Below are 16,505 nucleotides of genomic sequence, written 5' to 3' on the forward strand. Positions count from 1 at the left end.
ATCTGGACAAGGCGTTAATCCAGCTGTGTTTCATGGGACCCATTAAGGTAAGTAGGCTAATGCATGCACAGTAATATATTAGATAACCTCTAATATAAATAAAGAGAGGGAGGGAATAGCCTAGAGATAGAGAGCGTCTTCATTGTTTGTAAAGGAAAGTTTTCACCGTCCGAAGTGTTTTTTTTTTACTGCGCATCTTAAATACAATACATTTCTTTCATCCAAACATTCGGGGTTTTCTTGGGATTCTAAATATCACTGACCTATGTGTATTTCCTTTTTCAGGACGAGTTAAACAGCATCATGAACATCTGAACGACATCGCATCCGCCCTCTACAAACGCGAGTGTGCCGTCTGGCGTACCTGATCTGATGTATGTGGCATCACATTTGTGGGGAGCTGATGATCTTCTCGTGCCTGTTAATGCGGACGATTTAGCTGTATGTAAGGAACACTGCACATTCTCAAGTTCTGTTCCATGCGATCCTGAAATATTTGATTTTTGCGCGAATGTGATGTCGGAGAGGGGATTGGAGTTTTCTTCAAACTGTCCACAGGCACAGGAATTGTACATTACTTTGAGGGACTTTGTTCATCCACTACTAATTGAGTAGGTGTCTGTAGAGAGAGACTAACAAACATCCCCTTCACCTGTGTTTACAGCAAATCTGAAGGAAATTAGCCTAGGATCTGAATCTATTTATTTTGAACACATGATGTATCCCCCAGCTTAAATACAGTAATAAAAAGTACAGTACACATAAGATGACTTCTGCAAAAACACTACATTATTTATTGTTTAAATGGCACTGCTTTTCAGTTGAACAAGTAACAGTTCCTCAGCATAACAAGGAATACAGGGCATACTATATATAAAGAACCCTGTTAAAAATGTTTGCTCTTAATCTAAAAAACATCTGCCCATATGTAAAACATTGCACATGGTTCAGAAAAAAAAAAATATTTTATGCATAATAAAACAAAATAAGATTTGTTGTTTCTTTGCTACACTAAAACCTGTAAAATGTGTTATTCACAACTGGTTGTTTTAAACACTTGTGCAAGAATTTAAAAAAGAAAGTTGACACCTGTTTTATCCAGGAATGTTTACAAAATGTGTCATTCAAAATAATAATAAAATGTTTTGCACATATACACAGTTAACATTATTATTTCACAACTAAATAACCTGAGTTGTTTAGTATCAGAACAGCTTACCAACTTGTCACCTTTTTTTGAGGCATGGCAGTTTTTCATAAAGCTAACCAAACTATTGAGAACTGCAAACTGACATTATGTAGCTGATGAGAATCTACACTATATCCATTACCCAGACAGAACTAGTCAGCACACTATTAAAATCATTTCTGAGGTCTGGGTAATTGTAGTAACCAACAGGCAATTTAAGAATGCACCCACATGTGTGAGCCTGAGGCCTGCGCTGAAAATCAGATGTTTCAGTGAACTCAACCTTAATGGAATGCCCAACCAAATTTGAGCCAGTGCAAAACCTCAGGAAGTTTTGTAAAGTTTGATGGTCAGCTTCCACAATGTAACGTTTCAGATGGCGAGCAACTGCATGCTGTATTGCGGTCATCACATCTGGGAACTGGAGAAGCTCCTTCACGGCCTTCGAAGTTGGTTTTTTTTGCTCTAACAGTTGATGCAGCACATCGATCGGGACAGTGTGGGCTAAGGTGTCAACTACGGGGCGCCAGCATTCAATGATGTACATTGGTGCTTGGATTATAGACTTATGACCCATTTGTGAGAGTAATGGGACTAGATTATCTTTATTTGGCACCTGGTGACACTCATGGACATCAAGGAGATCAAGCAGAGTCTCCATTTCGACTGAATCAATGTCATCCAAGGCCCTGAGAAGAATCTGTCTCTCCTGATCTGACACATACTGTAGAAATCCATCCTTGCAGCTGCTAACTGCAGACCCATACAGCACCTCCTCCAAGAATGGGGCTGCTAGCTGCACTGGGAAGTACCCAGCACGTTTCCATCCCAAAACAAGCACTCTAGCAACAGCCTTCCATTCTTCAATTTGAAAATCGTGCCTGATAAAAGGCACTTTGGCATCACGGCCCATTGTGTATCTCATAGAACTCTGTCCAGAATTCTGTGATGCAATCACGGAACAATCCTATTCCTTCTCCCTCTTCAAGCTGACCATTAGGCAATCGCATCTTAATGTAGATCTCTGACTCTAAAACATGAGGATCTTTAAATGCCTTGATAAGATCAGCGAGACAGTGTCCTCTACGTATGATTAGCGTGACACTGGGCGCATGGTCACTGTCTGACTCAGGGAAAGAGTCTGCAACAGGAGGCTGCAACATCCAAGAGTCTTGGGGAGGAGATTCAGTAGTGGTCAGGTCAACAACTGAGGAATACACAGAATTACATGGCAAGGATTCACTGGCTGTTGAAGAGATAGTGTGCTGTAGGCCTATTCCTGCAACTGTGGGTTCCACCCCTGTAACTAATGGTTGGCTTAGAGGCGGTTCAGGATCACTGACGGGCTGTGCAAATGGAGATGAATCAGCAGGTGTCATATTATCTAGAACAAGAGACACTGTAACAGGGGAAGCTTCATTTCCTGCCAATGTGTACTGGTCAGTCCACACCTCTGTGTCGTCCATGTTATTGTCTATGGGAATCTCGATGTTGACAACATAGTCATTATCTGGTTCTGGTAAGTACTGCCTGACCTCAAAAGAACTTTCTGCAACATCTGCAACTGAAGTTGAGCTCTGGGGGGGTTTTGGGATGGATGTCTTCCTCTATCTCTACATCCCTTAACTTGGTGCAGAGATACAGTCGTAGTATTCGAACACGACTGAGGTTGTACAGTTGCTCAATAGTGCTTGATATCTCCACTTCAATCTGTGACGACTGAATTTCAGAATGGTAACATGAGAGTTTTTTGTTCTTTGATGCCCCGTCTGGAAAAAAAACATTTTCTGCCATGACCCTTACTTCCTCCACTGTTAGGTTTTTATCAATGGTCAAATGTCTGGTTCCTCCACCTTTAATTGCCTTCACCTGCTTGTACTGCTGTTGTTTAGAATCAAAATCCATCCATCCTAATTCAATCCGCCTCTCTCTTTTTTCTGCACTCTTATTCCCAATCCAAGTTGGATTTTTTGAAGGCTTCGCACCTGGTGTAGCTGATAGTCTTCGGCGCAGTCGAGTCAGTATATGGTCTCTTCTTGAATTACTGGCTGTGCTGGATCGCCTACAAAAGGCCACCACAGCTATTCGGTCCCCTGATTTAGGAATGTACTCTGCCAAGTCACCATCACTCATTAGTGGTATCACAGATGGATCAATCTGTGAGAAAGAACAGAACATGGAAGAAGAATGTTAGCATTGAATATTAACTAATAAATCACAGCTTCAGAAGCTAGTTCAACATTTTGGTTATCAGCACAGCTGACCGGACAAAACAACCAGTCCTGTTTTCAGGCTATAGCCTAGAACTCCAAATCAGGAAAAAATTGGGACGTTGCGAAATGCGAATAAAAACAAAATGTAATATTCAAATCTCATAAGGTCATATTTAGCTGCAAAAAGGGCACAGACATGTTGAAAATGACAAATTTGACTATTTCATGGAAAATATGTTCATTTCGAATTTGATACCAGCAACACATTTCCAAAAAAGTTGGGATGGGGGTAATCAAATGCTAAAAAAGTTGTGTAATGATAAAGAAAACATAAGGAGGAATATTTCACAACTAATTAGGGCAACTGGCAACATGATTGGGTATGAAAAAGAGCATCCCAGAGAGGCAGAGTCTCTTAGAAGTAAAGATGTAAGGGTATTCATCACCTAAACCTGTGTGGACAAATAATGAAACTGTCAGTTTAATGCTTCTTAACATGACATTATGAAGTATGTAGGGAGTTAATCATCTACAGTACATAATACCATTTTATTATTCAGAGAATCCAGAGAAATCTATGCAAACAAGGGATAGAGCTGGAAACCAATATTTGATGGATGTGGTCTTTTGGACCTCAGATGGCACTGCATTAAAACCTGACATGTTTCTGTAAAGAAAATCATTGTATGGGCTCAGGAAAACTTCAGATAACCATTGTCAATGAGCACAGTTTGATACTCAATTTAGAAATGCTAGTGCAATGCAACAGCCAAATTTGTATTTCGACCTTATCCAGAAATACCAGTCTTATCTAGGCCTGAGCTTGCTTAAAATGGACTGAGGTAATGTGGAAAAAGGTTCTATGGTTAGAACAATCAAAATTTTCCATTCTTTTTGGAAATCATGGACTCATCTGGGCTAAAGAGGAGAGGGCCTATCCAAGTATCCATCCTATCCAACTCGTTTTAGTGCTCAGTTCAGCAGCTCAACATCTATGTTCCCATGTAGCCCACGTTTTATTTTGACAAGCCATGAATAGGGAGGGAAAGTGAAAACCAGCGCCCCCAAGTGGTTCGCGTTCCTATCGAAGAGCAGCTCATGTTACGTCCCATAATGACCACTTTTTTTAAAAAACAATATTGTGAAGCCAAATCAGCGAAGTTATCCACCAAAAATAGTTTTCAATGTGTATACAGTAATAATATTCTAACTGAAAATGTCAGGCCCTATTTTGCCTTATTTTAAAAATCGAAATTGCTCCTTTTGTTTCATAACCGACCACAAAAAAGTCGCGTGGCGTTACTCACGATAGCATGATTTGTTTATTAGCCTGGTTAGCATTGAGCACAACACCAGTTATCAAGACATAAAGGTAATCACCACGCGGTTTACATCATGCTCCGTTATTACAAAAATATGTTAAGCCAGATATGTTTCAAACATGTGACGTCACATGCAACTGTAGTTCACCATGTTAAGACAAAAACGCGAAAACAATTAAACTGATAAGGTATAACCACTAGAAGCAATAGAGGTGACTCCAGTGGCAAACATAAATTAAGATATACCGAGATATAGTTTTTCTAAATAAAAAAAAAATCCCATCCACTCCGCTACCAGTAGGTGGCGATGAGATTATTACCTCCCCCCTGTAGGCTATGCTAGGCCAAGACCTAACAGTCAGACCTAGGCTACTCCAAAGATTACCCGTTTTAACCCTCTCTGCATGGCTTTGGATGAGGTTCATGCACTAAAATAGGCTATCATAGGCTACTGTAATGGCATAAACATGTTGCATTGATCTACGTTAACACCGCAAACGACATGACATCAACAAAACACATTAGCAGGGTTGGCCTATTTCTAACCCAGTCAGTCAGACCACCTGTTACTCGAATACAAATAACGTTAATGAAGTTAAACATTCTTGCACCCCACATCACATAGCCTACCTTTTCGTTTTCGAGTTTCTGAATAAACCCTTCGCTGACACCTCTATCCTTCAAGAAGTCCCTCAGGCTATCAGCAGTCGGCTCCATAGCTGGCGGTTGACACCGGAGGTGACCCTGCTACAAAGAGTAGAAGTCCGCTATAGTCATTACCTAATGGTGAAAACTAAAAAGGCTTTAATTAACCACGGTAATCATCACTTACCAATATTGAACAGTAATGTTACAGACAATAGCCCAATCTCAACAGCTTGAGTAACACGAAGTTGGGACAGGCAGCCAGCGGTGAGAGCATGTCGGAAATGACTAAATGTGAGCAATCGAAATAGGCCTCACGAGCTCAATCTAGGCCTAAGGGGATCACGTTTTTATTAATTCGAGGGCTCAATTTAAAGAAAACGTGGTCACGTTTTATTAATTCGAGGGCTCAATTAAATGAAAACGTGCTCACGTTTTATTAATTTCGAGGACTCAATTAAAAGAAAACGTGCTCAAGTTTTATTCATTCGAGGGCTCAATTAAAGGAAAACGTGCTCATGTTTTATTAATTCGAGGGCTCAATTAAAGGAAAACGTGCTCACAAATTATCACGACCAGAAAAAAAAGTATCACTTAAAGTGAGCTCTCCCGGGCTCCGTACTCAACCAACGCTAACGGTAACATTACCTAGGTCCTTATTGATATTACAAGATTAACGCATCTGCAGTAAAAACCAAGCATGTCCGATAAACATCCTCAGATTTATTTCGCTTCAAGAAGAAATGGGAATTACACTTCATGTGAACATCGTCCTATCCTTATTAGATGTTCACTGCGGTAAATTACAGTCCTTGTATGAAGCGTCCATTGTTTTTCCAACCCACTTTTAACTTCCAACAAAATTACGCCTCACTGCAACGATCGCCATCTAGTGGACAAACGACTACTTCTCACCAATACTGAAAATGCAGCCATGATGATGATGATGAATATTTATTTTGGCTTCTTTTAATCCTACTGATTTTCATTTTTTACCGGGGGCAAATCACAAATGAGTGATTATGAGCCAGGTTGATGTGGGCCCTTGAGACCAACATACCATAAAAGATTCACAGAGAACTGTGTCTGCCCTACCCTCCCTTTGGGGTCCAGTCCAGCGGGGGCTGCAGATGAAAACGAAAAATGACGGTTCCATGCTATCCATGTGGGGGTACATGCCCACCAAGTTTTGTGTACCCGGTCTTTCAGTGTCCTGGGAATCCTTGTTGGTGTAACGCCACTAAATGTACACATAAATTATTTTATTGTAAGGCCCCCATGAACGAAAGTACACAAAACTTGGCATGCATTCAGAGGGTGTCATAATGATCCTACACTTTTAATTTCGTGCAGTTTTGACCTTGTCAGCCAGAGATATTGAGATGAAAAACACCTAATTTTTGCTTTTTAATTTTTAACTAGGTTGCTATATACATGAAATAAGTGGTAATGGGATGGGTTGACATGCCCCCTTAAGACCAACATACAAAAAAAAAAGGTGGACCTCCTAGGCCCCTACGGTTCTCGAGATATTCACAGAAAACTGTCTCCGGCCACCTACAGGCCAGTTGGTGTATAGTAACATAAATTAATTTATTGTGTGGCCCCCCATGAACGGAATTCCACAAAACTTGGCGTGCATACAGAGGGTGTCATAATGATCCTACACTTCCAATTTTGTGCAGTTTTGACTATGTTAGGTCACAGATACCTTCAATTACACCACCTCATTGGTGTGTGCTCCAAAAACGGTGACAAGAACAGCCTTAAAAAAGGAACAAACTATAACAACCTGACAAGGAGGCCTGAGAAATGGACGGAGTGTAGAAGCAGGCAAATGGAAAAGGAAAAACAAAGCTCTTGGCCAAGGCAATAAATAAAATTATAGCCAAAACCAAACCTACAGCATCACAGAGTACAGCTTCAAAAATACAGATAACGCACACACCCCCCTCCCACATGCGCACGTGCACACACACACACACACACACAGGAAGAGGGCCGGGCTAATCTTCTTGTGACAATTTCCTGTTTTTTTTTTTTTTTTTTTTTTTACCAGACTTACAAGCACAAGCAACCCAGCCAGCTCTCAACGCCCGCACACACGCATGGAATGGATCTTCCCCCTCCGGGGGATACTGCTCTGGATCTCCCTTCTGTGTCTTTTTGATATCCATGTATCAGGTAAGAACACTCCATTTTACATGAATACAATGTATTACAGACGATTATGGCTCTATCTGACTCAGACCACGCAAGCGTGCTGGTGTACGTGTGCACATGCTGTGGTTCTCACTGGACTGTTATGGTGGTAGGCCTAATTCCAAAAGGCTAAATTGATTAACTTTTTAAAAAAACAGACCTACATCTTCCATGAAACAGTCAAAAGTAATTTTCTAAAATGAATGGGCCTATGAACAAGTAATTAACACATCTACAAGTTCTGTTTCAACACTTCCGTTTGAGTCGTTGCAGCATTAAGCGAACATGGGAATTTCCCTTCTTGAAAGTCACACTGTGTAACAGAACATGTGTAAAAGGTGTTAAGACATTAGATGTTAGGGGTGGGGATCGAGAATTGAGAATCAATTTTTCAATCCATCGTAATTGTACGCCTCCAGCATTATCAATACCTCTTAACAATGCCAACATGTTTTTCAGAGAATGGCCAACAGCTCTGTTCCGAGAGAACATTTTGCACACTTGTACACTTTACAACTTGGTGTTGTTGTCCTGAAAACACAACACTTCTGCTGCTCTTACATAACTTGCACCACTATGCCACTTTCTTTATTACTTAGGTCAAACAGTGTATCTTACGTTTTGCACTAGTGGTTTATTGACTGTCTATGCACAATGTCAACAAAATTTTGCTGCTCTTATTTTTTCATTATTATTATATGTGCCCTCTTATTTACTTATTTACTTACTTTTTTTGTTTACTTGAATGTTATGTTTGTCTGTGGACTTAAAATTGGTCAAATATGTCTTGTCTTCACCGTGGGATAGTGAGAAACGAAATTTCGATCTCTTTGTATGTCTGGAACATGTGAAGAAATTGACAATAAAGCTGACTTTGACTTTGACTTTGACTTTGAGAGAACAGAAATTGAAATTAAAACATACAATGCCGTTCTGCGTGGTTTACCTTATTCTAAGTGGTCTAATTCTTCTAAAGAAAGGTTTCATGTGCCCAAAAGGTGTTGTAGTCACAGTTGTAGTGTTGTAGGTGTGTGTGTGTACCAGACACTCCTGGCCTCCTTCTCAGCCAGCATCACTGCTGCTAAGACGGCTTTCTACAATGACAAAATCAACAGTGCTACAGACACTCGAAAACTTTTCTCAACCTTCAAATCGCTACTCAACCCTCAGCTGCCTCCTCCTCCATACAGCCTTACTGCAGACACCCTCGCCTCATTTTTTACAAACAAAGTGGCGGCAATCAGCAGTCAATTCTCTACATGCCCACTCAACGCATCTGACTCAGATACCGCACTCCTACAACCTCTAGGGACTGCTGGAACATCTTTTTTCGGCATTCACGCCTCTCTCCGAGAGTGAAGTATCTAGACTCCTGACATGCAGCCGTCCTACCACATGCTCGCTGGACCCTATACCTACGAGCCTACTTCAGTCCATCAGCCCGACCATCGCTCCAGCTATCACACATGTGATCAATGCCTCGCTAACCTCCGGCACATTTCCAACAGCGTTCAAAATGGCCCGGGTAACACCGTTACTTAAGAAAGCTTCTCTCAACCCTGCTCAAGTCGAGAACTACCGCCCTGTCTCACTCCTGCCTTTCCTATCCAAAGGCATTGAACGAGCAGTCTCCAAACAGGTCTCTGACTTCCTTTCACAGAACAACCTTCTGGATCCAAATCAGTCTGGGTTCAAAAGCGGCCACTCTACCGAAACGGCTCTGCTGTCTGTAACAGAAGCCTTAAAAGAAGCCAGGGCAACCGCTCGGTCATCAGTACTCATTCTGCTTGACTTATCGGCTGCCTTTGACACGCGGATAATTACCGCATCCTTCTCTCTATACTGCGCTAACATGGGAATCTCGGTTCTGCTCTCTCCTTTTGAATCCTACCTCACAGGGCGCCGTTTAACGTTATCATGGCTTGGTCAGCTATCTGCACCTCACCATCTCATCACAGGGGTCCCGCAGGGTTCAGTGCTGGGCCCCCTTCTCTTTGCTATCTACACCACCTCCTTGAGACAGATTATCCGTTCGCATGGCTTCTCATACCACTGCTATGCAGACGACACACAGCGACACACATTTTTGTAAACTGGACCACAATTTTGTAAAATTATGCACTATTTAGTAAAACAAGCGCTCATTGTTTTAAATACATCTTGCAATACACACACACACACACACACACATAGCCCATATCAATACCACCCCCGCTCCCCTGTCTACTAACTAGAGTGTAAGCCGGTGTACTGAAGTGTAAAGTTGGCAACCCTAACGGTGTTGATTACTGCAATGGGCAGTGGGCAATGGGCTTTTACAGGCCTTTGTAAAAAAAACATCAAACAACTACAAAGCACTTTGGTGGAATTCAGATACACTATGTACATCAAATGAAAGCTCTTCATCAGATCTTTATTTATTTTTTACGTATTAGTGGAAAAACAATGGACTGAACACACTGAACCAATTGGTGTTGCTTTGGCCCTCCTGCAAAGGTGAAATGTCACTTGCGCCCCTCTGGTTCTAGGCCTCACCTGTCAGATCACAGGAGAAATATTTGTTGCTGAAACCTGCTGTGCTGTCACAACTGCTGTGCTGTCAAACTGTGGTACGCATACCACCGGTGGTACGCGAGAAGGGCAATGTCGGAAAGGTGTTGTCGGAAATGTTTAATCGATTAATAATCTAATTCATTCATAAATAATAAATAATTATAATAATATGGAAACGTGAAATTAAAGGAAATCATTTGTAAACTCTATAGTAGGCTATGTTTTCATTAAAAAATAAGCTACCCACAATACACGTGATTTCCTGCGGGCAGCACAGAATATCTGGCGCGTTAGTTTTGTGGAAATATAGGCTAGGTAGAAGGCTACGCAAACATGGAAAACTGGCTAAAAACAGGGACACTGTCCAAAAGCGATCGAAGAGGAGAAGTGAGAGAAACAGCAGATCTGAGTTGTTATGCGGTTCAGCTTCAGAACCAGCTTCCGAAAGACAAAATGCTCCAACTGTTGCCAGGCTCAAATCAAATCACTCCAAACTGTTCTCAGATGCTTTCTGCTAACTGATCAAGTGCAATTAATCAGATGCACGCTGTGCTTTATGTCCATTGAGTGCCAAAAACATAATGTTACGTTTTTCCTTCCCATGCGTTCAGTGCCAAAAACGTAATATTACATTTTATCATAACTCGGTTGCCGCTTTGGGTCGAATCAGTGACGCATGTGTAACAGATGCCAGCTAGCTTAGCTGTGCTTGTGGAACGTTGGTAAACCTCACTCCCCGACGCCTCAATACATGCTGGCATGCTTGGCATGGCATGAGTGCTGCTGGCATGCGAGCCAGTAGCCTGGGCTATTGGCTCAATTGTTAGCGCGCTCGCCTCCCGAACCGAGGTGCTGCTGTTTCGCGGGTTCGAGTCCGGGCGTGTGCAGGGCTGAATCTTGCAGGTTACACATGCACGTCAGGTCAAAACCAGGCCACTTTTCGTGGGTCTATCACTAGGTCTCGCCAGGTCTCGCTGATCACTTCCCGGAAAGTTTACAGGTAACACTTCAGATTTCATGAAAGACGATATATCTCCATTTCTAGAAAAAAACTGTGATTTTGATGAAAACTAGCCACTGTTTAGCTTGGGATTTCTCAGGAACAGAGGCGTGTAGAAATACACGGTTTGCACCCACTGAGAGCTTAAAGTCTTAAAGTTAAACAAGCCATTGTATGTGTTCATAGCTATAACACAGAATATGCTGTGGCTGTACAAAAATCATCAACAATGGTCTAGATTGCTGGCACTCTAGGACAAAGCTTCCGAAAACAGCTTGGCATTCAATGAGTTAATTATGTACTTTTGAAAACTATTTTTATTTGTCTTTTTCTGTTTTCATTTTATATTATGCACCATTCATTATGTCACATTTAATTGCCTCTGTGTATGAAATGTGCAATATAAATACACTTGCCTTGCCTTGCATGGCAGAGCTTGTGTTGAGACATCCATATCAAAGTCTGATCAAGTTTGATATTCACATGACTGTGAGATGGTATGTGAGGGTAGAACAAAAGGAACCTTCAGAGATTGTCCCTGAACTTCTCTAACCATGTGGTTCTGTCAGACTGAGCTGCACCACACTAACTGCTTGCTGTTTTCCTGGGTGTTCTGGGGAGCAGGTCAGAACTGCAGAGGGAAGGAGCCAGTCATCGACCCTCCTGCTCTGGTGGTGAAATATGGAGGTCCAGCCACAGCAACCTGCCACACTGAGTACAATGCAGATCTCATAGGCTGGGAAGCAACAGTGGGAGATACAAGCAAAGAGAACACACAGCAGCTGGTGTGGAGTGTGGCCAGCGTCACTGACTGGTCACTGCAGTCTGGCATAACATGTTACGCCAACTCTGAATATGGGCAATGTCTGACTCTTCTACCAGTCACCATTTATAGTAAGTGAATCTGTTGTTTCCTGTTAATACTGTAAGTCCAGGATGATGCTTGAATAGCACATATTCAAAGTAGAATCAAATTAAAGAATCTGTGTTATCTTTTATTCTGTTGATGGTATTGATATTGTACACATTTTCTTTATCATTTTATGGACACTGACTGTTGCATCGTTTTACTGCCTCAGAATAGACAAACTCATGGAAACTTATATGCTGTCAAATACGAAATACTGTCCATCATTTTTTAAGGTTAACAAATACTCTCTCTCTCTCTCTCTCTCTCTCTCTGTGTTTCTCTACAGAAATGCCAGAGAATGTAGACTTTGTTATACTTAATGCTGGTCCACTGGAGGAGGGACACGAGTACTTGCTGGAGTGTGAGGTTCAGAGTGTGGCTCCACTTATCAAGCTCACTGACAACCTCACTGTCATCTGGTTCAGAGGGGTCACTGAGCTGAAACGATCAGGCTACTCTCAGTTCACTATTAACGGTGATCAGTCTCAGAATGTCACTGTGAGAACTAATCTGAGTATCACTGCTTCCACAGAGGACCACAGAGCCTCCTACAGCTGTGCTGCCCATCTGGATCTGGACACAGCTGCGACCATTCCTGACACCAGATCGAATAGTATCCTACTGGAAGTATTGTGTACGTCGATTAATGTTATGATTTAAAATATTTACACTGGTTGTACTGAAAATGCTTCTGCAATTTGGCATGTCTTTGATCAGAAATGTCTGATGTAAGTCCTTCTAAACTGAAGTCAAATACTAAGCTAATGTTTCTCACATATGGTATTATGGCCATAGAGGTTTTCTGATATCTAATTGTTTAATACCACTAAGAATAAGAATAAATCCACTACTGTTAGCAGCACTAGTAGTATCCACATGTAGCTGATAGCTGTGAAAGGAAATGTGACTATCTTTGCTGTAAAAGCTTTGATATCTGACTGGTCCAGAAACCTGCAGGAAGTATTAACGAGCATGTGTTAGCACTGTACTGAAAAGAGCACATGTTTAAAAAGAGCCTTTGGGAATAGCCAGTAGATGAATGCTAGTCAAGAAGTAACTATAAGTAAAGTATATATACTCTTTTGATCCCGTGAGGGAAATTTGGTCTATGCATTTATCCTAATCCATGAATTAGTGAAACACACTCAGCACACAGTGAGGTGAAGCACACACTAATCCCAGCGCAGTGAGCTGCCTGCAACAACAGTGGCACTCGGGGAGCAGTGTCTTGCTCAAGGGCACGTCAGCCGTGCCTACTGGTCGGGGTTCGAACTGGCAACCCTTCGGTTCCAAGTCTGAAGCGCTAACCAGTAGGCCACAGCTGCCCCACGGCTGCCCCAACTAGCCGAACGAATATAGTTTTTTTTAATATAAATTACACTTTGTAGCTCCCCCTTTACAGTGCAAAAAATGATATCTTACCAAGTGTTATAATCTTATTATCTTATAATCGCATTGTGTTTAGTATAAAGCTACTTACTTTAAGCTTTCTTGTAAGATTATTTGGCTTAAAATAAGTCAAAATCTAAAGAATATTTTTTTGTTGTTGTTGTTGCACAGAAGTTTACAGCAGGTCATCTGATAATCGATTTGTTCTCCCCACAATATCCTCATGCTAATTTGGTCATTCTTATTCTGTGTCCCCCGTCCTCTGGCAGATAAACCCCGAGTGTTGAACAGCACTGGGAACACGACCGTTGGCGTCGGCGACAAACTGGAGTTGAGCTGCACGGCTGATGCCAACCCCAGCCCCTCCTTCCAGTGGAAGCACAACGGTTTGGTGTTAGCAGGTAACAACAACAATACGCTCCTGATCGACTCTGTCACTGTGGACAACGAGGGCGTTTATGAGTGCATCATCAAGAACAGTCAAGGACAAGTGTCCGCAAAGATGGACGTGAAAGTCGAGAAGAAAGGTGAGTTGTAGAAACCTCCTTCGTTGTCATTCGTTTCATACCTGCAGTGTTTTATTTCAACCCACGTAATCATTCCATTGGTCTCTCTCTCTCTCTCTCTCTCTCTCTCACCAACCCAGTGGGAATCATAATCGGTGTGGTATTGGTGGTGATGGTCCTAGTTATTTTGGGTGTAGTAATCTATAAGAAATACTTCTAAATAAAGAAATAGGCATGAGCATAATGGAGCACTTGTGTATGTGTGTGTGTGTGTGTGTTCATAAATATTCTCATAACATTTTACTGTAGACCTATTGGGTGCAAATCAATGTATAGGCTATGTCTTTCCTTGAATGATCAATGCATTTGAAATTATATGGGCAGTTTTGGGGAGTAACGAGTTACATGTAACGGAATTGAGTAATTTAATTACAAAATAAATGTAACTGTAACCCATTACAGTTACTGGAGAAATGTGCAATTAAATTACTGTCACTTATATTGCGTTTTTAGCTTTTTTTTTAAATTATGATGAATATAACTGAAATAGATGACGACCGAAAACTCATGAAAACGGACAATCTGGACATTTTATCTGGACATTTTATCATAACTCTGCTTTTGATGGTTGCCGCTTTGGGTCGAATCAGTATAGAAGCATATGTGTAGCTTAATTCAAATGAAAATGCAATCTGCAATATGCAATTTAAAAATACATTACATTATGCAATTCATTATGTAATTTAATATTGCAATTTGCAATACTTTCCAACAAATTGTATTTTAATCTGCAAAGTGACAATGCAATCCTAAAATCAATTTGAATAATTTTGGTTAAAAAATAGAATAAACATGGATTGAATTGCATTCCATTTTGCCATGGTACTTCAAATTTCATGGTCTCAAAATTCAAATGGCAATTCATTTTGCATTTCAATTTTCAATATTCAGTTTCATCATTTAACTGTCAATTTGTTTTGTAATTTAATATTCAAAGTGCAATGTAGGATTGCATTTTGAAAACATATTTGGCAAAACTGACAATGCCAGCCTGAAAACAATTTGCATTATTTTGGGCAAAACGTTTTGCCATCGTTTTGAGGCATTTTATTCAAATGGAAAAGAAATAGCGCCCCTCGTGATTGCATTGCACTTTGCGCTCTTTGTGTTGCAAAATTCAAATGGCAATTCCATCTGTAATCTGTCAAGTCACTCGTCAAGGCGGGAACTATAGGCTACAGAGAGAGAGAGAGAGTCTTGATGTCTGTCCTAGGTTAGGGGCTGTCGAGTGCCGCTCTCCAGCATCTTGTTTTTTTATGATTATTTGTTAATTTGTTTATGTCCTGATGTCTGTGTGTGAAGCGCTTGGGGTTGCATTCTGTGCATAGTAAATGTATATAAATGCGGTGATTGGACTACACCTAAATCACACTGATCTGTTGAAATCGTACAACCTGTGTGAGGAGTTTGATATAGTGTATATACTGTACTGTATATATAGAGCAGGGGTTCTCAAAGTTTTGATTCGTGAGGGAACCCAACATTGAACTGAGGGCCACCAAAGGGGAGAAAAAAAAAAAAAAAAAAAAAAAAAAAACTGGAAAAAAAATCCCATTTGTAATAATTTTAATGACCAGGTTGCATCTCTACAGTTTATATGTATTGCATTAAACACATTTTAATTCATAACTGAGGCTTAACCTGGCAAAACCTGTGAAAATCTTAAGAAAAATTGCAATGCGGGGCCAATTCCAGCTACCAAGGCACCACAGGAAAACCTGACGGCCACAAAACACCACTAAACGGAGATTCATTCTTTTCAAATCACACAGTACAGTTGTACAGTTTTAACAGTTAACAGAGGCTACAAGCCTCTTAGGGGGCAGCCCTGGCCTACTGGTTAGCGCTTCAGACTTGTAACCGGAGGGTTGCCAGTTAGGGTTAGTCCCGGCACGGTCTGGCTAGCTCGGCTTTGGCTGACGGTCTGAAGCCGGCTAGTGTGTGTGTGTGTGTGTCAGTGCGTGTGTCTGTGTGTCAGTGTGTGTCTGTGCATATGTGACAGTGTGTGTGTGTGGCTATGTCAAGCCGGCATTGCAAAGGGGAAGGACAAGAGGAGTACATAAAATACAAGAGTAGTAGAAGTGGGAAATCCTGGGGTTTTTCAGATAACCACTCACTTCCAGTGTGTGTGTGTGTATGCGTTTGTTTGTGTGTGTATGTGTGTGAGAAAGAGAGAGACAGAAATTAAGTTATGAAGGGGGAGAGAGAGAGTCAGTCTCAATGTTGCCAATGCTCTAATTGTTAGTGTAACCATTGTTGTGCTGTTTTGTTTTGTGCTTTGGTAACACCGTACCTACAGTCATGCTAATAAAGCAACCTTAAATTGAGAGAGAGAAAGAGAAACTATGTTGAATGTTCTGTTTTGTCTTGTGTCCCGTCTCTTCCACCAATGCTTTGAACAGTTGTAGTTCATTTGTTGTGGTAATAATCAGGGCTGTAGTGGAGGCTTAACTCAAGTAAAGACACTTTATCCACCTCTGACATTTCAGAAGTTCAAGTTTATCCACCTCTTATTA

General features: G+C 41.2%; 1 protein-coding gene across 1 annotated transcript; it reads left to right on the forward strand.

The window, feature by feature from the left end:
* The first annotated feature begins 7,435 nt into the window (after positions 1 to 7,435).
* LOC125298142 (carcinoembryonic antigen-related cell adhesion molecule 5-like) lies at positions 7,436 to 14,177 on the forward strand. Its single transcript, XM_048248848.1, has 5 exons — positions 7,436 to 7,553; positions 11,749 to 12,018; positions 12,321 to 12,668; positions 13,693 to 13,951; positions 14,062 to 14,177. Exons 1-5 carry the CDS (start codon positions 7,478 to 7,480, stop codon positions 14,147 to 14,149), a joined length of 1,041 nt encoding a protein of 346 aa, XP_048104805.1. The 5' UTR covers positions 7,436 to 7,477; the 3' UTR covers positions 14,150 to 14,177.
* The last annotated feature ends 2,328 nt before the right edge of the window (positions 14,178 to 16,505 follow it).

Source organism: Alosa alosa, chromosome 7, assembly GCF_017589495.1.
Source record: "Alosa alosa isolate M-15738 ecotype Scorff River chromosome 7, AALO_Geno_1.1, whole genome shotgun sequence".
NCBI classification, from domain to species: domain Eukaryota; kingdom Metazoa; phylum Chordata; class Actinopteri; order Clupeiformes; family Clupeidae; genus Alosa; species Alosa alosa.